Source organism: Chamaea fasciata, unplaced genomic scaffold (genome assembly GCF_029207755.1).
Source record: "Chamaea fasciata isolate MVZ Bird 193981 ecotype frontalis unplaced genomic scaffold, bChaFas1.0.hap1 SCAF_16, whole genome shotgun sequence".
In the NCBI taxonomy this organism is placed as follows: domain Eukaryota; kingdom Metazoa; phylum Chordata; class Aves; order Passeriformes; family Sylviidae; genus Chamaea; species Chamaea fasciata.
Genome location: NW_027094101.1, coordinates 13,691,499 through 13,719,326, shown reverse-complemented (window position 1 = coordinate 13,719,326; position 27,828 = coordinate 13,691,499). Strand labels below are relative to the sequence as shown.

Genomic DNA, 27,828 nt, shown 5'->3' with positions numbered 1-27,828 from the left:
TTTCTACCTCTGTCCTGTGTGCCAGCACCTCCTTTTGCAGTTCCAGCCATTTGCCAGCAAGCATGTGGCAGTGTGGTGTGGTGGATGAGAACATTTTTAGAAACTTTTATCTAGTGCAGAGAGCTGACTGGGGCGGGGAGGGCTTTGTCCTCTGCAATATTTAGTCACCAGTGCCTTGCAGGGATAGACTGTCGGGTTAGCTGTGCCCACAAAGCATTTGTGTGACACTTCCTTTGTGTGAGGGTGGGGTTTGAGTCTTCAAAGCAATTCTTTGCAGGGGTTTCCCTGGAGGGTTGTGTCTATGGAAGGGTTCCCTGACATTTGTGTGGGTTTTCTTGCCTCCCTGTAGGAAGAATACCGAAATTCAATGCCTGCATCCAGTTTCCAGCAGCAGAAGCTGCGTGTGTGTGAAGTCTGTTCAGCATATCTGGGTCTCCATGACAACGACCGGCGTCTTGCTGACCACTTTGGAGGCAAATTACACTTGGGTTTCATTCAGATTCGTGAGAAACTGGATCAGCTGAGGGTAATCCTCTCTGTTTTAAACCTTCTCTTTGTAGTTCTGAAGACCTTGAACACTTCTATTAAATTAATAGAGAACCCTTTGCAGAGGGCTTGTAAAAGCTCAGAAATTTCCGATTGCAGAATCCCTAAAACATCAAATGGAGCTTTGTTTAGCCTTGTCTTGGGGTCTGTTCTGTCTTTTCTGGGTAGCTAAACATGTACCCTCAGAATCAGTCAAACCAGGGCACTGCTGTAATTTATTCCTTGGAGCTGTGGTACAGTAATTCTCATTGACATGACTGAAATCTGTTACTCTGGGTTTTTTTGACTTTGCAAGCTCTTATTGGAATGTTTGAAGTGAAGTTTCACATGGTTCTGTCAGTGATAAGATCTTGAGTAGCTGAAGCCGTTAGTAGTTTTCTGAAATGATGGGTAATGGGTTGTGGTACTGGTCTTGCTTGCAAACAGAGACCTTTAGCTGAGTAAGAGTTGTGGTTCCTGTGCCTCACAGTGCATTGAGGTCAGTGCCCAAACCGAGAAAAATGAGTACCTTGATGGAGATCTTAACTTAGCACATAAAATGCAGTGAAATGGTTTTTTGCCTTGCTTTTGGAATGGTCTTCCTGCAGATCTGACCTGTTACTGTGTGGCTGAAATATGATGTGGATTTATTTTGTTTTCCTAGAAAACAGTGGCAGAAAAGCAAGAGAAGAGAAACCAGGATCGTCTGAGACGGAGAGAGGAGAGAGAACGAGAGGAGAGGATGGGCAGACGGTGAGTGGGACCTGGGAACTGGCCTGTGCAGTTCAGAAGTATCTGATTCCTTGTACATGAGCACTGCAGGAATCCAGCATCTGCTTCTGGAGTGGCTGTTGGATGTGCTTCAGATGTTGTGTGAGCATCTTGGGATTCAGTTAAAGATGAAAACAATGCACAAATCCTCCACTCCTCCACCTTAGAGTGATTATACACGTATTCTAACCTCTGCTGTGTCTGAAAGAACTACAGGGAGTTCCCTGTAGTCTTGAGGCTTATATTGGCCTAGTCCCTGCCTTAGGGAATCTGAATCTGGATAAAATTCCCTCATCCAGAGCATCTGAGTGGGAAAATTGAAGATGAGTGAGGACTAGGCTTGTTCAAACAGCAGTAGTCATGCAGCAATTCCCTGGACAGCCCTCCTCACTGCTTGGAGGTGACAACAGGCTGGTGTCCATGAGCCAAATAGTGGACTGCCTGTAACTTTTCTACAGTAAGTGAGGTGCTTTGGCACAGCCTTGGCAAGCATTTCCTAAGAAAGCCAAGGGATCCCAAGGAGTGGCTGCAGCTATGTGTGTCACCTTCTGCTCAGATGTCTGTAATTCCTGAGCAGTGGGAGGGGCTGGAGCACTGGTTTTCTCAGGACAAGCTCTTCTGCATCTTGCCAGCTGAACTGGAAAAACCATTTCTCCTGTACTAGAACTGAAGAGGCATCTTGTGTGTAAACAGCTCAGTTAAACAGCCTGGTGTGGGGAGGGTGGTTAAATGCAGGGGTCAGGCAGAGGAAGTGGCTGGGTAGGAATGCTGTTCTGATTGTCACAGCATCTCCCTGGTTACCTCATGTGGTTCTCCTCATGTACTTCTTGCATCAAAAAGACCCCACCATTGCTGCCTGTGCAGAGCTATTTTTGAAACTCAGAGTCAGCTGAAGAGTGAATTTTTCTGAGGAATATGAGATTTATAACTGCAGTGTGCTCTAAGATGGTGCTGGCTCTGGCTATATATTGTGGGAATAGCTGACAAATACCAGCATGAAGCAGCATGGTGATTTTAGTGTATTATGAAGATGGAACCCCAAATTGTTATTCATTATGCATATTATTTTATGCATGTTATGCTTAACTCCAGTTTAGGTGATTTTATGTGGATTTTTTTCTGGGGATTACCTGGTGTGATATGACGGAGCAGTTCATGCTACAGCTTTCTGTTGAACTGTAGCACTTAAAGGAGAGCCTCACAACTTTGTTATCCATGCAACTGTAATGCAGTTGAGTTTGGGAGAACTGCAGGATCTGGAAGTAGCTGATGAGTGCAGGAGTTAATCAAAAGGGACTGCTGTTGCTGCTGCTGTGGTCAGAGATATGGAAGTGAAATGAGAAGTGTCTTCTCATGCAGCTGCTTCATGGCAGACCCACAGCAGGAGCCTGCCTAACATGGACTCACTTTGTCTCCATGGTGCCTCTTCCTGCAGGTCATTTCTCTGTGAAAGTTGCTCTACAAAGTTGCCTTCAGGAAGACCCCTCTGGGTCTCTTTGTTGATCCACATCTTCTCAAAATACTGGTTTTCTTCCTCCTTTGGTGTGCCTGTGGTTTTGTTGTAGTGTTAAAAAAAACAAACAAACCCAAGCCCTCCATTCTTGAGAGCTAAAGAGCGTCTTGTGTTCACAGGTAGTCCAAATGTAGATGCATCTGATGAGGGGGTTTGAAAGCTGCTTTTGAATGTTTATTGATGGCTTAAAATAGGAAAGCTTTAAGAACTGCATGGAGTTGGCATAAAGGCTGAGTTCTTGCTGTTTCCATATGTTACACTACTTAGAGACTGTGGCTGGCCTTTGCTCTGGCTCTGTGCAGAGGTTCCTGTGTGCTCCACAGAAAAACTTTTTATGAAGGAGTCAGGAGTGCCTTACAGAAGAGGTCAAATCAACTGCCTCTCCAATATGAGAACTTGACCTGAGGGAGGACAGTAGTTCTCCAGTGGACACTGGGTGTCAGAACTGAGGTTAGGGTCCACATTTCTCAGTCACTGATCTCCCAGGAGCTGTGCACACTGTGCTCACCGAGGCATTTTTCCATCATAAACTAATTGGTGACTTCCACCGCCTTCCAGCCAGCCTCTCTTATCCAGAGCCTGGTACTTTAAGGAACCACAGGAAACATGTTTCCTTCAGAACCCTTCTTGTCATTCCCTCCTCTACAGCACCTTCATGGTGTTACTTCAGTAAGAGAAAGAGTATGACTTGACTTTAGGAGTCTTTGGTGGCTGACAGGCACTGTGACATCCCTGGAGACTTGTGGATTCCCTTGTGAAACTCTGCCTCTCACAGCTGTAATTAATTTGTCAATAAACGGTGATTCCACATAGGAATGAGTGAACTGGATTGCCACCCTAGTGATAATAAACACAAGTCTTGTGTGATGTTGCTGGTGGCTGTTGGGTACCCAGTAATCTCTTTAAGACTGGAATTCTGTGGAGAAGTGGCATGCTGGGAAATACAGGCCTCAGTGTTTGCTTCCAGAATACAACAGCACACAAGTCTGGTGGAGGTGCCAAATGGATTATTTCCTTTGTGTTAAGCTGGACAAAAGACAGGTTATGAAACTCAGCAGAAAATCTCTGTGATACAGGGACAAAGAAAGAGGAATAAATAAATAAAATAGACATACTCAGTCTCTTGCTCCTATGGACAGCAGTCTTCTTTTGTCTCCTGCTGTACAATGATTCAGGCTAGTAAGGACAATGCTGTTTTGTTGGATACTTCCTGAATTCTCAAGTTTGGTTCTAGGGAGGGATTATCAGATGTTTTTTGTGCATACTCCTGCTTGGATGATAGGCATGGAAGGGCAGCCAGGCTTTCCAGGGGATGTGGAAGGGCTTTTGTAGACGTGTGCACTGGTGGTCCAGAATAAAGTGATCAGGAGGAAAAAGAACATTAAGAACTTGGAGTAATTACAACCACCAAAAGAATCCAGCTGCCTGCCAGGTATCTACAGGAGGTCCTGCTGCTCTGTCAGGTTCTGTTACGTGGGAATGAAGGTGTGTGGTTACTGCCTTGCTCTCCTGGTTTATCAGCTTTTCCTTCACCTGGTCGTATGTGTTGCCACGGTGCATGTTTCATTTGCAGACTCCAAGTTCAGCTCCACTTTGTTTACAGTCCTTACTTGCATTCTTTTCTAAATTTGGAGGCTAGAAAGTAAATTTCTAGCATGACTGAACAATCCCACTGTGAAGAAACGTCAGACAACATAGATTTTCTTAATCTTGTCTTATCCAGGCATGGTTTTAAATGATGTTATTAAAACAGGTGCTTCTCTATTGCTTCTTAAATTCTTGTCTGTGTGTAGCTTTCATGTCAGGGTGCCAGAACAGCTCTGTGGGGTGTAAATGGAACCTCTGTGTGAGTTTGTGTAGAGTGGGGGAGCAGTTACAGGAGTGAGTCTCTAAGCCACTAAACAGGGAGTGGAGCCACTTGTTAATTAAAGCAAAACGAGACTTTTCAGACAGCATGTGGTGTTCAGCAGGCTCTGAAATGTGGCCACAGAGGAAGAGGGAGGGTGTAGCTTCCATGTGCAGAGGTATTTTAAGTGGTGCTGAGTAATGGTGCTGCTGAAGTTGAAAGAAGTCTGCCGTTGTTATTTACAAACTGTCAAGAGCTAATGCTGACAGCAGTAAGCTCAGAGTGCCACACACGAGCTCTGAAGCTCGTGGAATGTGAGAAAGGATAGCAAGGCCTGGATTATTCTTCTCAAGTGCTTTCTAAGGATTTTGAGTTTATCTGTCACTTGTCAGTAATAGTTCTCTTGTAGCTGTGTCACCTCTTTTTTCCTAGTTATCTTTCCTAAAAGGGAAAAAAATTATTGATGCAAATGTCCTTCTAATGTTTGGTAAACAAATACAAGGGGTGAGAAAAGGCTGTTTTTTCTTTATTAAAACCCCTTTAACATGCAGCTGCCTCAAGGGAACCAAAATCAGAAAACTAGCAGATGTCTGTCAGACTGGAGAGTGGCACTTCTTGAAAATGTTAGAGTTGATCCAGCTGGTGTTAGACTGCAGAGAGTAAAGAGTATTTAACACATATGCACAGAAAATTAGTTGAAGATGTTCATTGGGGTGCTTTATTAATAGTGGCTGGTTTCTAGACTTTTTTCTGTAGTGACAGGAAGCTCACTGTGCAGAAATTCATGTTTTCCAGTTTTTGACAAATTCTTGCTCCTAAAATTGAAGCTAACTAAATGGTTGTGGGGTTTTTTTGGGCGGGGGGGGGTGGGGGGGCTGGGGGGGGTTTGTGGTTTTTTTCTTTTAAACTAATGTATCACTTGAGGTATTGATTATTCCTGTCAAGAGCTGCCAGGGTGGATGAATTTTCCTACTTAAAACCACTGGCTGTGTCATAACTTCTCTCACTTAACTGTCCTTTCTAGGTCTGGATCAAGAAACAGAGATCGTCGAAGGTGAGTGTCCAGTTCTGCAGTTCTCCCAAATGCCTGTTTGTGTTTCTGTCTAGCTCCTGAGGCTTTTTCTGGGTCTCACCAGCGGAGTTCACTCAGTGCCTCAGTGTCTGGTTTGCTCCCTGAAAGAGATGGCAAGTGCAGTGTGGGCACCTCAGTGGTGCTGCTCAGCTTGGTATGGCTCTTTGGGCTGTAGAGCAGGTGCTGGGTAGCCTGGCCAGGATGGGCTCCCCCCTTTGCTTTATAATTTTTAATGAGTTAAAATTAAATCTTATTTACTCATTCCCACCCAAGTTTTAAATCGTTTATAACAGTAGCCTGGCCAGGGTGGGCTCTGTGTGCTCCAGAGTGTGAGCCCCTGAATGTCCTTGAGGCCTCTTTCAATAAATACCTGATACACTTCCATGACTGTAATGTCTGAAGTATCTGTTACATATATATAATACCTCAGATGTGAAAATACACAGATTTGATATTAAAACCCCCACATCTCTGGGAAGAGCTTGCCTTAATGCTATGGCAACATTCTCTGTTATAATGGACCTGGAGATCTCCCTGTCTACTGCTTTCCTTTGGCATCTTTCCTATTTTTAGAGCAGGGTGGAATAAATCTGCTTCTAAAGTGCAGGACTTTCATAAGGAAGATTCTCTTAGGGTTATGGTAATTTCACAGATCACTTCTTTTGGCCTCTCTTCTACTTACACGGGCCTCACTCGTGAGTGATGCAGGGTTGTGAGCTCTGCTCTGGCCCTTGCCACGTGCTCACAATAATGATGGGAGCTTTTCTAGCAGCTTTCCAGCAAACAGAATAACCCACTGGCATTTTGTCAGTAGCACGAGGCCCAGGGGGAGGCAGCTGCCCGCGGCGTGGGTGTCAGCGGGGATGTGGGGGGCAGGGGCTGCACTGTGTCAATGCTCTGGGTGCTTGTTACCCAGGAGGGTCTCAGAGGGAGCTCAGGGGTGCAGACCTGAGGCACTGAGACAGCCTGTGTTCCCTGCAGATCGCGGTCTCGGGAGCGGAGGCGGAGACGCTCCAGATCAGCGTCCCGGGAGCGGCGGAAGTCCCGCTCGCGCTCCCGGGACCGACACCGGCGCCACCGGAGCCGCTCCCGCTCCCACAGCAGAGGCCACCGCCGCGGCTCCAGAGACAGGAGCTCAAAACACAAGTATGTATTCCCCACAGGAGGGCTTCTGCAAAGGGGAGGCCTTGGCTCACAGTGACCTCCCTGGCCCGTAGGGCGAGCAGGAGCGTGGCAGGGTTCTCCAGAGCAGCTGTGCTGGCCTGTGCCAGCTCCTGGGCCAAAGCAGGATTTCCCAGGGGCCTCACATGAGGGCAGCAGCTGTACAGGAGATCCCAGCAGAGAGGAGAGTCTAGGAGATAGAACAGGTTCCCTGATTTGCAGTGCTGAGCCTCGAGATGCCCCTTGGATGGGAAGCAGCACAAAGCCTCCTTGAGCTAACTGAGTTTCCCTGGGCCTGAAAAAGCCAAGTGCCTGGGAGGCAGTTTGGATGTTACACTTCTGTAGTTATTTTCTGCTCCCTAGATTCCTTCTCTTAGTGCTGGCATTGGGAAGGAGTCTATGATTTGAGATCATCTGTTAGAAGGCTGCTTGAGAGAGAGAGAAAATTCTTTAGGAATCAGCACTTTTTCCTCCTGGAAAAGAAATACAGGAGGGGTATACCATTCTTCTGTCTCTGAGGAGAAGCACTATAGTCCAAAGAAGGGCTTAAAGTTTTTCTGAAATTCAGCGAAACAGCCTGTGTTGGAGGAATGATGAGGCAAGTGTGTGTAGAGTGTTAGAAAAATTGACTGGAATCATTGTGTTCCCTTAGAGCCCTAAGCCCAGGAGCAAGTCTGCCTCCAGGTGCTTGCTGTGGTTAGATCTGGATTTTTTTAAAGACTCCTGGTTAATATGGGAGTGCTTTAGCACTGTCACCTGATAAGGCACCAGCACTCAAGTACAGTTCTAGAAACAAACCTGTTGTTGTGTGTCTTGTGTCAGTTTAGCTAAGGGGTAAGAACAGCTTTTCTTTTAAAGATACCTGGTGAAGGGGAGGGAAATAATGGTCTGAAAAATAAGTCTGTTAATAACTGAGGGGGGGTGTAAATACTGTTGATTCTCCAATGGCTGAGATACTAAAGTGCTTTTTTAAATCTGTCTTGAACATGAAAAATAAAGAAAAGAAGTTTGGACAATTAGGAAGTGAGGAAGATCCTGTAATAACTATTACTAAAGAGCAGGTAAGGGATTACTTCGGAACCCTTGAACACATCCAAACCAGCCCACTGAGATTGCAGGGGGATTGGCCAGCTGACACACCTGCACTAAATTGCTGAGAGCTGGGGACAGGCCAGGATCAGTTCAAGAAAACATAACAAAAACAAGTGAAGAAGCAGCAAACCCCTGTTTCCTGAAAAAGGGTAGCTTCTGTTTTCACCTTGAAAGTGGATGAAATCTGCCCTCAGGTTCTGCTGGTCTGAGGTCTCACTTGCTGAAAGAAATGCAGAGTGTCACAGGATCTGGAGGTCTCAGGGTAGGAGGTCTGCATGCAGCAGGCATTGTGTGGAAAAGGTAGAGAGATAATGTCATCAGACAGACTGATGTTAAATGACACAGTTTAATGAAAATGAAATGGCTGTTGGGTTTGATATCTCAATTTTGCAGTGTTTTCAAACCTTAAAATCAACAAGAATGAAAGTGGAACCTCTAAGGTACCTTCTGTTGTGACTGTAAAAAACCCCTGTGTAGTGAGCCTTGGAGTAGAATGTAGGAGCCTGTGCTGAGCTCACTCAGGATCAGCTCCTTTTAAATCCTGTATTCCCTAAGCTGGCAGGAATCACACCAGAAACTGCCTTTCAGATTAGACCTAATGTGAAGCCTCCTGTTTAATTCTGCGTGGGCTGACACAGGGAAGTGCTGTTGAAAATCTGTGGCTGTGAAAAGATGTGCCTGTGCTGTGGGCTGTGAACATAAATCTCTGTCATCCTGACTCTGAACCCGGGCTGCTGCCAAAGCCAGCATTTGTCAGGATGCAAAGTGAGAAGCCCAGGGCTGAGCCAGCAAAGAATCCAGTTGGTATTTAAAGCAGTTGAGCAGAAAGCCAGTAGCTTAGGGCATAATGAAAAACTGCTCTGGAAGCCATGAACTGAGCTGAGTCAGAGATGAGGAAGAAGTTGTAGGCACTTCAGGATGGCCCAGAAAAATAATAAGGGGCACAGGGAAGACCTGGGAGAGCCCCTGTGGCAACAGCTTGAAAGGATCACTCAGAGGAAGGAGTAGCAAAGGCTGTGCTGTGCACTCAGTGCTGCAGAGCCGACGTTCCCTCACAGAAACCTCTCAGGGGGCCCAGAGGTGCTGTCCTGGGGGACCCAGTCCCCCCCACAGCAGCCAGGCACCTTCCTGCACGGACCTGGCATCCCACAGCCCTGCTAGGGAAAGGGGTTGCTCGGTGGTGTTTGACAGTTATTAGTTGTGAAGCTGACAGCGATGGTTTACTTTGTACTTCAGATCTTCTAGAGATCGATCTTCAAGAGAAAAGTCCCGAGACAGAGAGAGGAAAGAGAAGAGCTCTTCTGAGAGGCGGCACGAGAGCACAAATGGCAAATCTCGTTCCAAGAGGTCAGAAGAGAGAGAAGCTGGCGAGATCTGAACTCAAACGATCTGTGTTGCACTGTAAATAGTCTGATAAACATTCTACACAAAGCCTAAATTTCCCATTTATATTTACTGAATACAACTCATCTTTTGTAGTTTGGGATTTTTATTGTTTGGCAGGTAGCTGTGAGTTTGTAGAGACACAGGAGTTACGTACTGTTTAACAAGGTTTTGTTTTAGTAGGAATAAATCAATCTGGATGGATGGTTTTCAGTCCAGGCCGCTGTGGACACCCCGTGTTTGTCCCGAGGCAGTGCCCGGGGCCACGCTGTGCCTGGAGCCCTGAGCTGCCCTGACCTTTGTAATGCTTCAGCCCTTTCCAAAACACCCACCTGACCCTCTGTGAGCACACCAGTAGCACTGGTTCTCAATTCTATTTTTTCCTTCTGTTTATATATGTTAAAAGAAAATTCTGATTTTTTTTTTCTTCCTTTTAGTACTTAGCCACCTCATTTTTATGTCTCCAGCACTTCAGAGTTGCCTCACTTGCCCAGCTAAGACAAAACAGACAAAATTTGGCCCTGATCTATTCTGAAAGCTCTTCGTATTGAGGATGACCAAATGAACTGAAAGAAAATGTTGGAAAATGTTAGGAAATGTTTCTAAGCTGGGCTCAAGTCTGGTTTTAGTACCTTTACAGTTCAGATAGTTGGTGTGAGCAAAGCAGTGGCAAACCTGGCTGGTTTCTTCTTTAACGAAGCACAGCCACAGCTCATCTGCCTATTTACTGTGCACTCTGCAGTCGGAGCTTCCCCGCGGGGCTTTCTGACATGCAGATGAAAGCGTTTTGGTGTGTTTTCCAAGGCCAGTGAGGCAGGATGTGCCATGGGGCAGAGGTGACTCGGGCTGGAGCCCGTGCCGGTGTGTGTCTCTCCGGGGAGAGGCACCAGCCGTGTCCCCACGCGTGCGGGAGCCTCTGCCTGCTGCCACTCGCTGATTTGTGCCGGGGTTTGTTCCCCACGAGGGCAGGAAGGTGCCTGGCTGTGCCGGCCCCAGCCGCGACCCCCGGGCTCGGCATTTTGTGGGGATGGTGTGAGTGAGGGCCCCGTCCCCGGCCGAGCCGGGCGCTGCTGGGCACGAGCCCGGCAGAGGCGTTAATTACCGCCGCTAATTAATTGCCGCTCCCGGCGGGGGGCTCCGGCCGGCGCTCCCCCTCCCTCCCCCCAGCCCGAGCGCGGCTCCGGTTCGGCCGCGGCGCTCCCCCGGTGTCGGTCCCTAGTGCATGCCCCCCCTCCCTGTCCGTTTTTACAATTAACTCCGCGGATTTCACGTGTTGTTTTTGTAACCTCCGTGTGGGGCGCGGGGGGCGGCGGGCGCGCGCTCGGGGTGCCTGTACGTGCCCGTGCTGTTGTCCCGCGGTGTGAGCGCATTAAAGATCTGTGTTTGTGGCTCCCGCTGCTGCCCGGACTCGTTCTTGCGGGTTCTCCGCCCGCGCCGCCGCCGACACCGGGCCGGGCCCTCCGCGCCGGGCGGAAGCGCTCGCTGCGTCATGACGTCACTGCCGCCGGCCGGCGGGGGACGGAGGCGGAAGTGACGGCGGCGGCGGCGGCGGCGCGGGGTGAGTGCGGAGCGGGGCGGGCGGGGGCCGGGCCGGGGCCGCGGGGGGACCCGGCCGGGGCGGGGGGGCCCTGGGCCGCTCCTGACGCCTCTGTGGGTGCACCCCGAGAGCACGGCCTTGTCCCCGGGCCGCGCCTCCGCGCTGTGAGGGGACGGAGCCGGCGCCCGAGGCGTCCCCGCTGCCCGCGCGCTGCCGCCGGCCCCGGGAGCTCGGAGCTGGCAGTGGCGGCGCTGGGGCCGCTGAGAGCCCGCCGCTGCCAGCGCTTCCAGCCGAGCCCTGTGGCCCTCCCCGCTGAGCCGGAGGTGTTTGCCTTGAGCGGCTCGAGAAGTGTCCCCAAACCATAGCGAGAAGCCTGGGAAGGAATTTAATCCTTTTTTCCAAAGCGCAAGTTGCTCCCTTTGGCCCGAGGTCCTTTCTCCCGAGGCTGGCGGCTGTGAGGGGGCCCGGGGGACGGCGGTCCGTGCTTCAGCCAAAGCAAGCCCCTCACCTCTGCAGGGCTCAGCGCTCCTCCTGGACACGGTTAAAGGGCTGTGGCTCTTTCCCTCGGGAACCCACAGGCCTGGTTTGCAGACGTGAATTACAGGGCTTCTTGCCGAAAGAAAAATGCTGCAACGTCTTCAACTCCGACCTCATTTCCAGCCTGTTCCCCTTATTTTGTAAGGCGGAAACATCTTGCGTAAGGGCTGGGAGCAGGAGGGGCAGCCTGCCCTGCAGGGGGGGACTGGAGCCAGCCCTTCCCGGTGCCGGGGCAGCACTGGGCTGCCTGTGGAGCCGAGAGGATCCCCGGGGATGGGCGTGTGGGTGGAGGGGCCTGTCAGGGAGCTTTGCTCTGTGTGTAAGTGACAGAAAGAAAAATTCCACTTCTGGGGCGAGAAAAGTGGTTTCTCTTGAAGGTAGCTGTGAAGGACAGCAACATCTGGAGGAAGGCCAGTGTTTCATAGAATCATGGGATGGTTTTGATTAGAAGGGACCATAAAGATTGACTTGTCCCATGGGCAGGGACACCTACCCGACCAGGTTGCTCCAAGCCCTATCCAATCTTTGAACACTCCTTTCACGATGCCATAAATCTCTCTAGGCTGTGCAGGAGTCAGCATGGAATTCTGACCTCTGCAGTGGGTGCCCCACCTAAAAAATGTCCTTTTTTCTCTCTTTTGAATAAAGCCACATCAAATGACCACAGCCTTTTCCAGGGGGGTTTCATGCAGAGAGATCTCTCCAGAGTCCCTTGTGTGCTCCATCTCTGGCAGTGAGGGATGTCACTGTGCTTCTGAGGCAGGAGGGGAGCCCTGTGGGTGAGGTGGGGGTGTCTGGGTGAGGTGGGAGGTTCAAGCACCCCGCTGACAGCTGCCCGTGGAGTTGGCAAGGGGAGTGGCTTGGATGCAGTGGAGCCTGTAAGCCCAGGGGTGATAAATGACTGGTGTTTCTGCAGAGCAGTTTTTTTTTGGCCTGACCTGTGGTCAGTTCCGCACAGCTTTAATGCTGTTCTTCGTCTGAAGAGTTTTGATCTTCCCATTGCTCTCGTGGAAATCATACCTGGTTTTGTTTTGCTCTTCCCTAAACAGTTTGGGTTTCTGTGTTTGAACTCTTGTCTGGGGTGAGAACTGCCCGGGATAAGAGTTTTCTCCTCCAAATGACAGATGTATCACATTGCAAGGTAGTTGTGTTCTGGAGGAGTTTCTAATTCCCTTGCTGTGAGTGCTCTGTGGCATGTGCTGTGTCTGCACTGGAAGGTTAAATGTCATTTCAAAAGAACCTGAGGACAGCTCCAGCAGGAGAATCCCAGAATGGTTTGGGTTGGAAGGGACCTTAAGGCTCATCTCATCCCACCCCCTGCCATGGGCAGGGACACCTTCCACTATCCCAGGTTGCTCCAGGCCCTGTCCAACCTGGCCTTGGACACTTCCAGGGATGAAGCAGCCACAGATTCTTTGGGAAACCTGTGTCAGGGCCACACTAGTCCCATTGGTGGGGTTTGGATTACAGACTGTGTCCTCAGAAAGGCCTTGGGGACACGAGGAGCAGAGGTGCCCCAGTGTCAGACAGGGTCAGTGTCCCCAGGCAGCCCTGGGCTGTGACCTGATGTCAGCAAAGAGCTGTGAGCTGCACATGACCCAGCAAAATGATAAGCATGGATGCAAGCATGCAGCCTGAGTGTCTTTGGGGGAGCAAAGCTCATTTTGGGAAATCTTACTTGTTATTTCTTCTTGTCCTGATGCAAGTGGGACTGCAGAAAAAGGAACAAATGACCCGAGACTGAATGTCTCACAGCAGGTGACTGCCCTGTGAGTTTGCTGCAGTGTCACACTGTGTATGGGATCAAAACCCAACAGCCTGCTCATGGAAAAGAGCTGTGATGGGAATGTTGCATCTTATTCAGAGCAAAACCTGGCTGTTTTGTCTTTATTTAGTGCAGCTTGGGGCTTCAACAATTTCTGGCTGACAGGAAGGAAACCTCTGAGGTGCTTAAACTAACCAACCAAACAGAACCAAATCAGCCAAATCCTGTGTTTGTGTCCCTAAAATATCCAGCCAGAACCTGATTTCATCATTCTGTGGAAGATAAAAATGTGTTAAATGTCAAATCTAAGTTATGGTATGTTGCTAGAAATTTCCTGTTAAGAACTGATGCCTGGTGACATTCCAGATGCTGTGGTTTGGTGTTTTATCAGTGGAAAATGAGTTAAATCTTTCCAGTGCATGGATCCTTAAATGGTTTCTGTCACCAGTCTTCATCCACCTGACTGTCTGTGATTTTCTGTGCTTGTCAGGCAGTTCTGTCTGACTGCTGCTGATGGTTTGTCCCTTGGGTTTAGCTGTACGAGGCAGATCAGATGTGTAGATCTGCTGTGGCTTCAGGAAACTGGACAGTGAAGGTGAGTAAAGCTGTGTTTATCCTGTCCCTCTTGTTACTGTGGTACAGGAAGGGGTGTTTGTTCCCCCTCACTTTCGGCTGGGGACTGCTCCCAGCTTATCCCATGGCTGGTGGAAGCAGCTTTTAAAGCTTGGGAGCCCTGGAGTCTGAGATGCCGATCCTGGCTGTGCTGCCGCACTCCCTGGCCCATCTGGGTTCAGTTCGGGTTTGTTGCATGTGTTTTCTAATTATGTCTCATTCTCCAAGGTCTTTCTCCCATGTTTTCTCCCGTCCCCAGATCTACTGCATGTAGCAGTGTGTTACACTGCAGCAACACAGGATCCTGTCACTGCCTGCTCCCTTGGAAGGTGCCTGGATGCCTTAAACTTCCCAGCCGAATTATTTGTGTCCTCTTCCAGCAGGAGACAAGATGTCGGCTTCTAGAGGACCGTAAAACCATCTCAGATGCACACTGTCATTTTCTGCTTGTCTTCAATTAAACTGATTCCCAGCCCTCTTTGTTATTCCCAGCTCAGGCCATTCCACATGCTGCCGGCGTGTACTTTGGCAGCAGCGGGGCTGGGATTTCCTGCATTGTTTGAGTCTTTGCCACTGACCTCCGTGGTCCTCCTCCTGGCACCGCCTCTGCTCTGGCAGGGCTGCAAAGGGCATTATTCAAACCCTGAAAGAAAAGAGAGAGAATTGCTTTAAAGGCATTGAGGGCTCTTTGTACTTGGTGGCTCCGTAGGGTCATCGCGGCAAAAAGGAGGGGAATTACTGGGGTTGTCAGGATAATTACTGCTTTTTTATTGTTCTCATCCCAGTCTAGATGAGAGTGGTGAGATTTATAGTGAGTCATAAAAATACGCTATCAATGCTGTGTTAGGTGGTGTCCCTTTTGGACAGAGAGGGGAGGAACCTGCGTTTGGTTCCTTTTGGGAAGGCTCCTAGGTGCTGGTATGCCCTGGATCTTTCCCAGCTGCGTTCTGGGAGGCTGTGGAAGCTCTGCTGCAGAGGCCAGTGGGATTGTGCTGGAGCCCTGTTGCGGTCCATGCTGTGGGTGCTGGTTTTGAGGAGATCCCCCTCTTCATGCTGCTGGAGATGGGCACTTCAGGGACACACGAGCCACCTGCCCCAGCACAGGGGAGGTGACATAACTCACTCCTGCCCCTCCTGATGGGGACTCCTGTCCCCATCACTGTGGCCCTGGCTGCTCCACGCCAGTAGATCATTTGCTCAGCCTGTACCTGGACCCTTGTACCTTGAACCTGCTCAAGGCCTGGTGCAGTAAAGAGCAATGCTCAGCTCGGGACAGAGGCTGAAAGCACCACTTGATCTGTTGTTCACCTTTCCATCTGGAGCCTTCCTACCCATCAGGAGCCTGCTGTTGGTCTGGGCGCAGCCAGCCTCGTGTAGGTATCCCTGGTGTGGCTGGTGGGCTGATGAGAAGGGCGGATGAAATCCTTGGAGGAACATGTTTGGAATAAGATGCAACTTCTGCATTATTGATTTGTTTGTATGGTATTGTGTAGGTTGAATTAAATTACCTGCAGTGAGATCCTGTGCATGATGTAGAACAAATGCCAGAGTGCTCGGGTTGGAGTAAGTGCTTCAAAGTCCAGCAGGCTCTGAGGTTAAAGGGTTGACAGTGCCAGGCTGTCGTGCTGATTCTGTGCCTCAGGGTTGTCTTGCCGTGGATCTGTCCCCCTGTGAATTGTACCCAGAAGAGAAGAGGCCTCTGCAGTGAGACAGGGACAGCCTGGGGAGCCACAGCTGCCTGAAGGAGCTGAGCCTCCCCAGGGTGACTCATCTTGTGTTTCACAGAACCTGTAAATGAGCTTGGGTAGAAACGTGAGACACAGCGAGGTCTGTTGCTGTTGGAATCCCAGGCTCTCTACACTGTCTTGGTGCTGACTTTGAAGCTTTTTTCTGCTGGTGAAGTAAATGGCTGCGGTGGACAACCCAGACATGTGACTGCTGGGGCACAGTCATGGAAAATTGGCTTGGTTGTCTTGGTTATTTGCTCTGATATAACTTTTCATAACACTGTCAAGCAGCTTTTTCCAAGCCTACTGGAATTTGTTATTCTTTATTTCTTCCCTTGAGGTATTTTTTTTTAAGAAGCACTATCAGAGAATCTGTATAAAACATGGATTTTTATTGTTGTTGTGGGTAATGACTTACAGGCTTTTCTAAGTGACTAGGGCTCTTTCCCGCTCGTTCTTTATAGCAAATTAGCACAGACCCCCTCTGTTTATTGTAGCTGTAGCCCAAGGTTATGATTTGTACCAGGAGAAGCTAAAATAGCAGTTGTTAGCTCTTCCAGTCTGATGAAATCAAATTTGCCTGATTTTAGTCTCAACTTCTGCCTTGTTTTTTCTCTGGGGAGGGAAGTCATCATTCTTTTGCCTTCTGCAGGGCTGGGTTGCTGAAGGTACCCAGTGGTTTCTCCTATAAGAAGGTGTTGAATTGCTTTGGTTTGCTCCTTTATAGAACATGCTGGTGTTTGTTTCTCTCTCTCCTGGGGAAGCTCAAGTGCACATTACGGTAGAGGACAGCCTTATGTTGGGATATAAAGGTCACAAGTGTTTCCTTTCACCTCTCCAGCTGGGAGTCAGGCTGACATACACAGGAGGTAGCAATAAGTCTTTGCAACAAAAGGAGCTTTTGGGGTGTTTTCCTTGAGGGAGACCTGCAGACCAGTCAGTCCTTTCTGCGTGGGGTCTGTAGCCTTCTTTGTCCAGCTGTAGCAGAGTTGATTTCCTGCTCTGGAGAAGAATTGGTGCTGTTCCTGCATTCCACGGCCTCTCTCTGTTGCTCTGTGTGGGAGACCTCTGGCACCAGCAGGGTGTTGTATCCAGCTCTGTGACAATACACGGGTTTGCTCACCTCCCATTAAACGTTTCCAGTGTGAATATCAGGTAGTAACAGAATATTTTAATTGCTGTTTTTAAAGTATATTTCAAAATGTATTTTAACTTCTCTTTCCGTTGTTGCAGGTGAAGGGGGAGAAGGGTGTCTGAATGCTGATGAATGAGCTGTGATGGATAACAAGGACTCAGAAGCTGAGATCCACCCTCTGAAGACTGAGGATGTAAAAGCTCAGGAGAACCATGAAAACTTTGTGGAGAGGAGGATTATCAAGTCCTCGGGGCTGTCCCGGCTGTCCCGGTGGCGCACTGCTGCCTTCTTCATCTCCCTGTTCCTCTGCCTGATCATTGTGTTTGCTTTCTCCTTTATCATTCCCTGCCCAGAGAGGCCAGTTTCGGAAAGAACATGGTTCCAATACTACAACAGTGCAGGTGAGCTTGCTGCAGCAGAATAAATACTTACCAAGAGTCTTTTTCCTTTCTGTGCCATGGATTTGGGTTCTGAGCCTCTACCTAAGCACAGCATGGAGCCAGACCTGCAGGGATGCAGCCCTTGGGAGCCAGAGCTGTGAATACCTGACCTGGATAAGCAGTGGCCCATCATAATTGGAGTGGCCTTCCAGGGGGTGTTTACAGGATCTAGTGGAGGAATTAGATGCTGCTCTGAAGTGTTAACAAGTTAGCGGGCTGGCCTCATTCACAAAAAAAAAAAAAAAAAAAGAAGAGAGAAAGGGTATTTGGTATTTGGGAATAAACCTCTGCTGAAGCTTGCTCTTTAAAATGTTCCCTTGGAGTTTGAGCTGAGGTTGGAGGCAGTTAGGCATTTTTTCCTCTGTCACTTTGACTTTCTCCCTTTTCCTCATGGCTGACAGGAAGGGGAGAATAATAATTCCATCTTGTTTTTTTAATAAATTGCTCTGTAGTTACTATAGCTATTTTTATTCTGTTTGCTTTAGTTGGCTCGTTAGCCTGGGTCCTGCTCCCCAGTGGCTCGGCAATCGCTTCTGGGAGAGCTTTTCTTTAATCTTGTGTGCAGTGGGTTGTGCTGGATGTGCTGTAAATGCAGAGATAGTGCTCACAGCAGGGTCTGAGCTGTGTGTGGTGCTGCAGACATCCCAAGTTTTGCTACTCTGAGCTCAAGAAAGCTGCTTTTAGCTGATAGAAAGATGAAGTATCTGGGTTTTGTGGGGGGCTTGGGTGGGGTTCTTTATACTTCGAGAATAGCAACCCCGCTCCAAGACCAGAGTTGTTCTTTGTTGAGCATAGCTCAAATTCTGGCTGCTAGCCTCTTAAAAAAGACAAATCCTCTGGGGGTAGCAAATTTAAAAAAAAATTGTTTGGCATTAACTTCCTGTCCTTAGTACTTGTGTACATGGCTTTTTTAAATATAAAAGCCAATTTGTCTTGATGTTACACTGTCCAGGATGGAGGCAGTGAGTAGGTCTCTAGGAATTTTTGTTTTTTGCTCCAACTTTGTCTGCTGTGGGCTAAGAAAACTCTCACCAGAGCCTGGCTTGTGTTCTCTTGCAGTGCCCTACCCATTCCTTGCTATAGAAGATGTGAATGAAGACAAAGTACAAGATGTGCTCTTTGCTTTCAAGTCCAGCAGTGGCAGCAGCAGCTTCAATGTGTCCTGTCTGGATAAAGGTACCTGATTCAAAAACACCTTCCAGTGAGGGCTGTCCTTTCTCTCCTAGTTCCAGTAAGTGACTGGGAGAGAAAACTGGATGAGGAGAGGAGCTGGGTGAGTCCCAGCTCCTGGTGGTGCAGGGGCAGCTCCCTCTGATACCTCTTGTCCCCAGGGCTGCCGTCTCCCTGTGCCTTCCTCGCCGCCGTGTCTGGCACGAATGGCAGCGTGCTCTGGGAGAGCCCTGCTGCAGAGGACGTGCAGTGGCTGCAGTGTGGCATCCAGCAGCTGGGCACAGCACAGGCCCCGGGCTGCCTCGTGCTGGAGAAGCCACTGTCCCTTACAGCAGTCGACCTGCAGACAGGTGAGTGCCAGCAGAGCCCTGGACACTTTGTCACTGAGACAAAGCACTTACTTTCCTCACCCCGTGGCCTCCAGGGGGGGTGTCAGTGTGACATGACTGGCTGGGACATGAACAATGGGCACTGGGTATTTATTATCTTGGAAACCTCGCCAGAGCTGCTTGCTGGGCGTTGAGGAGCGCGTGCTCTCAGCCTCACTGTTCCAAAGGCTGGGCTCTGGTGGGGGTTTGTGCCAGCCACTGTTTCATAAGAGCAGTGTTCCAACAGCTTTTGAAACAGGAGGAGCAGTCACTAGCTGTGAATGTTACTTTATACCCTCCAGGGTTAGACACCAACCTGCACCTGCAACGTTTCCCAGTTATTTGTGTGTGCGTGCCAGGAGTGCCTGCTGTGGCAGGAGGAGTGGGAGTTGTAGGCATTTATGATTTTAAAGTTGTCAAGGAGAGCACTTAGGATGAGTGCTTGCCAGTCTGTTTCAGTAGTCTACAATTCTGCCTAGTTCCTCTCAAAAGGTTTCTTCCTTTCTAAACTTAGAGGTGGAGAAATTCATCATCATCATCTTGCCTAACGTGGGTGAGGGTAAGGAGTGCCTGTACTACTTTAGGAACAGTGATCATCTGCTGCACCTTGAACCCTCCTTGCTGATGAAGCCTAAAATACACTTCCATTTTGGAGGTCACTGTTTCAAAAGTCTAAACAATACATGTTCTCCCTAGGATCCCATCCTTTGTATCTGGTATACCCTCACACCCTTTTTTCCAAAAACTGGAAAAAAGAAATAGCAAGAGGTACAGCTCTAAGGGATCTGAGGAAAATCTGGTGAAGCTTTTAATTTCCAGTGTATAGATGGAAGTGTAGATATACACGGAGCTAGAAAGTTTCTGTACCAACAGAGACATCTTAGCACCGTTTCCCTCAGGTGTAGGCTTTAGCATGGATTATTTTTAGACTATTAATGAAGTAGTTAGTTTCAGGTCAAAGTGTAGAAAGTTGGCTGTGGAGACAAAGGCTTGTAACTGAAGACAGCCATAAAGGCAAGTGTGGAGAGAAAGAGGCAGGCTAAGCTACAGGTCATAGCAATACAGCAAGGAAAACATTCCATAGATAACTTCAAAGCAAGAGAGGAAAAAATGCCTCGGATAGAAAAGTGAATAACCCAGGAGTTTATGTATTTGATGCCTTTTTACTATTAAGTAGGTTAAAAATGGTTTCTGAGCTTAGTTGACTGGGGGTTAGGAGGGCAGAGCAGAATAAAATGTATTTAAATAGGCTAAATGTATTCAAAGAGGCAAAGTCTAACTTACATCACAGCGTGCTAAAAACAGTAGCCAGCACAATCTTTAGCTGTTAATGATTCATCATCATGGAGGATTTGGTGAGATTCCAGGGCTCTCAGGCTGTCTAGCCCCTGCCTGTTGGGAGATTGAAGGAGAGATAGGCAGATTATCATCCGAATGTGTCTGATGTGGTTTTGATCTTTAAATGCTGATAAAGGTAGTGGGGTTTTTTATCAGTTAAAGTTGTTTTAAGTCCTGCTTTCTTCATTGCCAGGAGAAGTGACCCGAGTGGGGAGGAAGGGAAGTGTAGGAGTGCATGCTCCTGTTTGTGTGGGACATCTAACATTCCTGCATGTTTATCTTACCAGCAAACTGGGACACATAGGAGCTTAAGATTAACTGTTCCAGGTCAAAGCAAAAGTCTTTGTAGCTGTGTATTGTTCCATCTCTGCCATAGCCCGAGGCAGAGTCTCAAGGAAGAGGACAGGAGTAAGAGTTTTGTTACACCTTCTCTCTTAACCTGATCCTCCAGCAGCCTGAACTGTGAGCTCTGTGGGTGGTTCTGGTCTCCTGAGGGATTTGGCAGAAAGGGCACCATGTTGATCAGATGATGGAAGTGCTTCTGTGTGAGAAACACTAAATAAATAAACCAGAACTCCAACCTGGAGAAGGTCTGACAGGGAGAAAAGTCTCTGTGTCCTCTGTGTCTGCTTAAAGGGAGAGCTGAACTCAGTCTTCTGAGTTCTGATTTTATTATTCCTTCCAGACCAAAACAATCCAGCCCTTTCACCCAGGTTAGATTTGCAGTCCAGGCACTTGCCTAATTTCCATGCTGACTCCTCTTGCCGTGCTGGTGCCGTGACCCCGGGCTCTGAGGAAGCGCCGTGGCGCTGCAGTTGTCACACGTGACAGTCCCATCTCCTGCTGATGGAGCAGGAGGGGGCTGGTTCCTGTGCTCTCTGTGGGCTGGGTTAGAGCATGGAGAACTTCTCAAGTGCTTGGTGTTGAATCCAGCTCAGTGTCACCTGTTTGTCTTAACTCAGACTCTTCTTTTAAGAGAATAAGATATTTTCTCCCAAACTCTGTCTGCTGTCTAACCACCAAAGACTAGAGCCTTCTGCACTGACAAGTGAATTTCATTAGCCTGGTCTTACTCTTGTACCTTTGGACAGTCCTGAAGCTAGAATGTGGTAATTTAAAACTTCACTTCTTCCTCTGCCTGCTTATTTTCTTCGAGGGCAAAATTCTTTGCCTTCCCATGATTTCCTAAGGAAACTAGGAAATCTGCTCTCTTCACTTCACATCTGTTGTCATAGTAACAAATCCAAGTGGTTTTTTCAGCGTTGCAGTGAAAGCTTTGGAGCAATCCTACTAGAAATACAGCCTGCCTTAAATTATTGCAGACAGCATCAAGTAGTAATTCCTTGGCTTTCAGTCCAGCTGCCTTCCTGACAAAGAACAGATGATTACTCTGCATTCCTGAAATGATAATTGCTGTGTGTGATGCTGGGTAAAGGGGAGGGTAAACATTTGCCCTGGGCCTAATCAGACACTGAAGTGTTCATTAGAAAGAAAACCCCCCCAGCAGTGTCCTCCCTGCCAGATTCCAGTGCAAATTCCACTGGTCAGTGACTGGAAAGTGGCCCACAGCCTTGGACAGTGGGTGGATAGAGCCACTCAACTAGTCTGGAGCTGGGGAAGAGAAACCTGCACCACCCACCCCGTTTTTTAAAAAGCAAAGCTTTGTGACTTCAGTTAACAAACAAGTTTGGGCTTTGTGTGTTCTGCAGACAAGGAGAGGTGGCACGTGGCCTGAGTTGTGGCTAGTCATGTCAGTGGGGAAACATCTGCAGGAACATCTGCAGGAGGCACGTAAAGGCAGAGAAGGTTCTGCCAGGAGTTGCAGCAACACTGGTCAGAATTCAGCTGCTTTATGGTCTCAAAATGTCTGTGCAGATGTAAGTGCATAGCAGCAGGGATTTGGATCACAACAAAGGATTCTCCGTGCCATGAACATGCTGGGAAGCTTGTTAACCAAAGACACAAGGGAAGCAAGCTGTTATTTGTGCCAGGGTGTTTGGGTGTCTTCCTGCAGGCAGCTAGGATTGCTTTCCAGTGTAAGATGGAATTGTGGATACTGGGATTCATTGGGAATGCAGAAAGGCAAGGAAGCACTCCGTGATGGGCATAAATGTGGCTGGTTTGTGGTGCTGATGGGCTGGAACAGGAGCATTAATAACCTTTCAACCTAAGATGCCTTTTAATGACTGTTTCCCACTGTGTTCCAGGGGAAGTTCTGTGGAGACAATCCAGGGACTTTGGAGCTAATTATACTGTGCTGACTCCTTTGTCAGTGATTCCAGATGTGGATAATGACGGAGTTCAGGACCTGATAATCTTTATTACTAAAGAAGGCCAGGTATGTCATCATCCTGAAGCTCTGAAAACCCCAGTGGCTGCCGCAGGGGGGTGGCAGGAATGCTGTTTATTTCCACCTTGTAGTCTCAGAGGAAGTGTCCAGGGGCCTCTGGTTTCTGTGGGTCTGGGCTGGGTTCTTTCCCGCCCTCCAGAGATGTGCTCTCAAATCAGCACAAGTGTTTTATGGTTTTTTTTAAAAAAAGATAAAGAGCTGGGCAGTAGTCCCTCCCCATTTTCAGTGTGTTCTCCTCACTGCATGTTCCTGTGCTGTCTGGGGAGTGAGCTGGGGCAAGATGAGCTTGCAGTTTTCTGTTTCTCTGCTCAGAGAAGTGGAAGTGAACAAACCCTGACAGCTTTGGCTCTTAGATCAAAGCACAGCTGACAGTCAGTGCTTTTCTACCAGCACTGCTCTTTTCTGATCCCTTCCCTCTCTCTGCCTGTGGTCTGCTTTGCACTGCTCTTCCCAGTGTCGCTGCGCTGGTTAATTCTGATCTGAGTTCATTTAGTGAAACAGCTGCTGGTTGTATTATCTCCCTCCAAATATTGCTTCTCCCATTTTTGAGAGGGGGAAAGTCATGTAGCTAGAACAATTTTTCTGCTAAAACATCTACATCCGTGATGGAGGGGCACAGTATTGTCTGCATGCCCAGTCTGTCCTGTTCAAAGCACACAAGTTACAGCTCCCTGTGGGTCTGATGGGGGCAGTGGGAGCCCCATGTCCTCATACCAGAGTCATGGAATCATTAAGGCTGGAAAACCTCCGAGATCAAGTCCAACCTGTGACCGATCCCCACCTTGTCACTTAGCCCAGAGCACTGAGTGCCACGTCCAGGCTTTCCCTGAACACCTCCCACAGTGGTGACTCCACCACCTGGCTGGGCTGCCTCTTCCGATGTTTAACAACCCTTTCTGGGAAGAAATTCCTCCCAATGTTCAGCCTGAGCTTCCTTTGGCACAGCTTGAGTCCATTTCCCCTTGTCCTGTCCCTTTTTCCTTGGGAGCAGAGCCTGACTCCCACCAGGCTGCCCCCTCCAGTCAGGGAATTATGGAGAATCAGAAGGTCTCCACTGATTTTCCTTTTCTCCAGGCTGAGCACCCCCAGCTCCCTCAGTTCCACTTCACAGGACGTGCTCCAGACCCTTCCCCAGCTCTGTTCCCTTCCCTGGACCTGCTCCAGCACCTCAGCGTCCTTTTGGAATTGAGGAGCCCAGAATGGGACACAGCAGCTGAGGTGTGGCCTTACCAGTAGCCAGTACAAAGGCAGAAGCACTTCCTTGGCCCAGCTGGCCACCCTATGGCTGGTGCAAGCCAGGTGCCATTGGCCTTCTTGGCCAATGTCCTCCATAAGAAAACAGGGTTTCGCTGTCCAAGGCATTGTTATTGCCAGAGTCATCAGAAATTCTATCTTCTCCACCTCCTACAGTTCTCTCTGTTTTCTTTCCTCCTTGCTTTTGCTATCCCAGTTATCTCAAGACTTCTTAGGCAGACAGGAAAAGTTTGAATGTAGCCTCTGTTCTGCAAGACTGCCTTTTGATCTGTTTTCCATTTAAGCTCTCTTGCTATCTTGGTATGAAATCCCTTCCTCCCTCTGGATTTGGCAAGCACTCTGCCAACTTAAGGAAAAGTATGTTCTCTTTTGAGAAGTCACGCAAATGTAGGAGCTGGAGTGGAGCTCTGCAGCTTGGAAGGGGCTGGTCAGAAGGGAGATCCAGCACTGAAGTAGAGGAGTTTGTTGCTATCAAGGGCTGCAGTTGAAAGGACAGAGCTGTGAGTAGTCTGTGAAGGGTCTGTGTGCAGAGGGTTAGATGGCAGCGTTTCCAGAGAGTCCCATTGACCCCTACCTGCTGCAAGCTTCAGCACAAGCACATCCTGTAAAATGTGCTGGTTTTCGGGGTCCATCTCCTGTGGCAACACAGAGGGATTGGCAGTGCAGCAAGGAAAATGTGTTTTCTCACTCCTTGTGTAAATAGCCCTGGCTGTCACTGTCCCAGGGCAGCCACTGGACCAGTGCTTGCCAGTAAAGGTGCAGCTGATGTACCCGAGCTGGTGTGTGTCTCCTCCCAGTGCAGGAGGCTGGGAATAGCTGGTGGATGTGTTGCTCTCCCTCTCCAGTTGTGTTCTCATTCTCCCCAGCAAACTCTTATCTCTTTTTCACCTGCCAGACTTTCCAGATTTGCTTTGGGAGCAGCAGATTTCCTTTGCTTTCCCAGTCCCTCCTGTTCAAGGTAGAGGCAAGGGTTCCTGCCTGACTCAGCATCTCTGATGGATGCTGTTTCTCTTGGTCAGATGTTTCTCTTGTCCCTAGAGTCCATTGCACTCCCCAGACTCTGACTGTTGCTCAGACATCTGATCCTGACTATAACCTTTATTCTCCTGAGTGAAATGTTTTTAGTGGATTTTGTTACCCTGCACAAAGAATAGAAATAAAACTCTCAGCTCTTTTATCTTCTTGGACTCACATGACCTTAAGGAGGAGTAGATTAGGGCATTTAAAACATTTAGCAGAGCTGCCATGTGTAGCCAAGTTTGCCATGTTCATATGCTGCATTGTTGCTGAGATTAGGTCATCTCTGTCTTAGGCTTGGATGGATCTTTGCTGTCCTTACAGAACTGGGGCTGCTGTTCCACATTCCTAGTCTGTAAGGAGGGTGGGTGACAGAGGTAGCAAATTCTCAGAGCAGGTGACTATGCTGGAAGTGCTTTCCAGACTTCCTGGAGAATTTGGAGCAGAGGGGTCACCAAACTCATGCCCCTTCCTCCAAAACCAAGGAGAGACTTTCCATCCAAGCCTGTGCTGCTCTCATTCAGGTGCTGTTTGGTTCCAGCTTTAACCTTGTTGGGTTTTGTCTTTAATCCCTTCCCTGCGTAGGTTAAGACCTTCATCCATTCAGGAAAAACTGGCCAGCAGATTGGCCTCAGTGGCAGCCTGAACGTGGATGGCAACGCTCGCTCCGTCAGGCTGAACCTGCGCTCCTCCCCCTACTTCTTTTTCTACACAGGTACGGCTCTGCTTGGGAATTCGGTCTGAGAGAGTGATTGTAACTGAGATCAGGATTAGTAAACATATGAGAATGTGTTTTGCATTCTTAGAAGCTGTGTGAAGCTTTAACCTAGTCAAAGAGCTGTTCAGGACCAAGAGAAGGGGGAGGCTTCTGCTTAAGCTGTGGTTTGTTATGTACTGTAGTGATTTTATTTAACAAATGTCAAGCATGTAAGGATTAGGCAGTCATTTATAGCAAATGATTACTGTGGAACACTTGGATTATGAGCAGATAAAATGTTAAAAGCATTCAATAGCAGGCTTGAGTCTCAAAATACCACTACAACTTTATGATGCAAGCCCTAAAAATATAGTTGATCTGACGGATCTGGAAAATCATGGAGTTCAGAGCAAGGGCAGGATAACTTCTCTCTCTCATTCTTGCCTTTTTTTTCTTTTTTTGCACAGAGAACTCTCTCTATGCATATTCCCTGGAAGATCTGTGCAGTGCAGTGGTTGGGACGGAAGTTAAATTTCCCAACTTCCAGCCGGATTCTCTTTGGGAGAAGCACCTTGACCGTGCCACACACCGCTCATCCCTTCTCAGGTGTGAGGTTATGTCTTGGAGGCTGGTGGAGTGGAGGGTGGTGGTGTTCCTGACAGGATGGCCTGGTGGGACTTTGTTCCCTCTTGGCTATGTGGCTTTTGGACTAGGAGCACATCCAAAGCTCAGGAAAAGTGTTGGTGTTAATGGCTTCAGCAGGGCTTCACAGAAAAGCGGAGTAAGCACGTTGGGGTTTCCTATTTGGATTTACTGTGCAGGGAAAGAACTTCAAACTTCACAGTAAAACCAGCCATAGTCTAATAAAGCTTAATCATTTCTCTGTCCTTGTTCAGATTTGAGGGCGTTCGCTACCTGGCAAAAGTTCCTGGGCAGTCGCAGGACAACATCTTAGTTGTGAACTCAGAGATGGCCACGCTCATCAACACTAAAGATCTCCAGACTGTGTGGACCCTCAATGTGTCCCGTGCTTTGAGGTAGTGTTCTCAGTGTGGGCTAAATGTGGCATTTCCAGGTTCCCAGCAACAGCAGTGTCCTGGCAGATGCAATTTTTAATTTTTCTTTTTTGCCTGGGTCATGTCTTGATCTTGCTTATTGTGTTGTGTCCTTTCAAATGGTGGGAGCTGCTTCAGGATGAAGGAGCTCAGAGCTTTGATTCCTCATTCTGTGTGATGTGGCTGGGCTCAGAGTTGGGGTGGCACCAGGCTAACCCAATGCTGTGACAGTCAAGTCTCTTACCAGGGTAGTTGTGGGAGGATTGAGGCAACTGGGAAAGCAAAGTATGCCCAGCCATCAGCGTGGGTTCAGATCTGTCCCTGCTCTTTCTCTCCCTCAGTGAGCCGCTGCTCGGTTACTACAAACCTGATGTCCATGGTATTATCCTGGAGAGTGAAATTGGACCTAGCAGGAAGAAGGTTTGAAATCTCTTCCTTTTAACTTCTCATTTCTCTGTACGTCACAGCTCAAGCAGGAATTGAGTCAAGGACAGTTGGTAGGATGTGATCCCTCTGGCCGATTTTAGGAAGCTTTAAGCTGTGAAAGGATCTTTCAACAGGTTATTGAAGCAAGCCAGCTCAGGCACTTTATTTCTCTTCTTAGCAAGAGGCTTCAGTGGCAGAACTTTGAGCCCCTTGAAGTAACTGCAAAACTTGTGATTTCACTCTAACGTGGCCAAGCCCAGATCTCACAGCTCTGTGATGCTCTGCTTCAAGTATTTCCTCATCTTCCCATGTGTCGCACACTTGTTCCCATAGACAGTGTGAGGAGAGACAGCTGACCTGACTTTTCTCTCATGGCTTGTTAGATGCCTTTGTCGTGAGTTCCGGTTCTTTCTTCCCTGCTAGGTTATGATTGTTGAGAGTGGATCTGGAGCAGTCCAGTGGGAGCTGAAGCTGAACTCGGGAGCAGGGAGCCCTGGCCCAGCCACTCTTCCCACTGCGGATCACCGCTCTGCCTTCCTCGTGTGGGGAGACTACCAGGAGCCAGGCAATGAGACAGTGAGTGGTGCTGCTGAGGGCTGCTCTTCTCCAGGCTTTGTGCCAGAACTGGTGGAGTTACCCCCTTCTCACAGTGCTGATATTCCCGCCTGTCTGTGCCTCGTGCACTGGGTGTGGGCTCGGTGTCCATAGTGTCCCTGCGGGTGGTGGCAGCATTGGCGGCTTTTGTCATCCTCAGCCTGGTTATGTAGAGAAAAGGAACTTGGTGGATCTGTGAGCAGAGTCACTGCCCTGCCTTGGTGTGGCACTGCAAGTGAGGTGGGAGACTTCTGGCCTGGTACCTCTGGAATTGCTGCTGTTTCCCCGGGAGCCTCCCATGGCAGCAGTGCATGCAGTGATCTCTGTGGCCACGTGAATATCCTCCCTGTGCCCCAGGCAGCCTCTGGCAGCCTCAGTGCACAGCTCAGCTGCTTGCAGAGCCCTTGGGGCAATGACAGGCAGCACTGGTGACAGTTTGTGTC

The 27,828-nt window shown here is 48.7% G+C and overlaps 1 protein-coding gene across 8 annotated transcripts in view; it reads left to right on the top strand.

Annotated features, from left to right (window-relative positions):
- The window catches only part of LUC7L (LUC7 like), a 39,803-nt gene that overhangs the window by 8,730 nt on the left and 3,245 nt on the right, over positions 1 to 27,828 (top strand). Inside the window, exons 1-10 of one of the 8 annotated variants that reach the window (XM_066198497.1) lie at positions 6,792 to 6,873; positions 16,775 to 17,077; positions 18,176 to 18,292; positions 18,448 to 18,636; positions 22,200 to 22,330; positions 25,199 to 25,328; positions 25,778 to 25,916; positions 26,207 to 26,347; positions 26,707 to 26,785; positions 27,215 to 27,367. In XM_066198497.1, the coding sequence (XP_066054594.1) occupies positions 16,819 to 17,077; positions 18,176 to 18,292; positions 18,448 to 18,636; positions 22,200 to 22,330; positions 25,199 to 25,328; positions 25,778 to 25,916; positions 26,207 to 26,347; positions 26,707 to 26,785; positions 27,215 to 27,367 (1,338 nt within the window). In that variant the 5' untranslated portion in view covers positions 6,792 to 6,873; positions 16,775 to 16,818. Of the gene's footprint in view, positions 1 to 349; positions 527 to 1,189; positions 1,279 to 5,679; positions 5,710 to 6,708; positions 6,874 to 7,887; positions 7,950 to 9,216; positions 10,755 to 10,900; positions 10,922 to 13,775; positions 13,798 to 15,956; positions 16,697 to 16,774; positions 17,078 to 18,175; positions 18,293 to 18,447; positions 18,637 to 22,199; positions 22,331 to 25,198; positions 25,329 to 25,777; positions 25,917 to 26,206; positions 26,348 to 26,706; positions 26,786 to 27,214; positions 27,368 to 27,828 lie in introns of those variants that run through there. The other 7 variants (XM_066198498.1, XM_066198501.1, XM_066198499.1 and 4 more) reach the window with 7 other exon arrangements.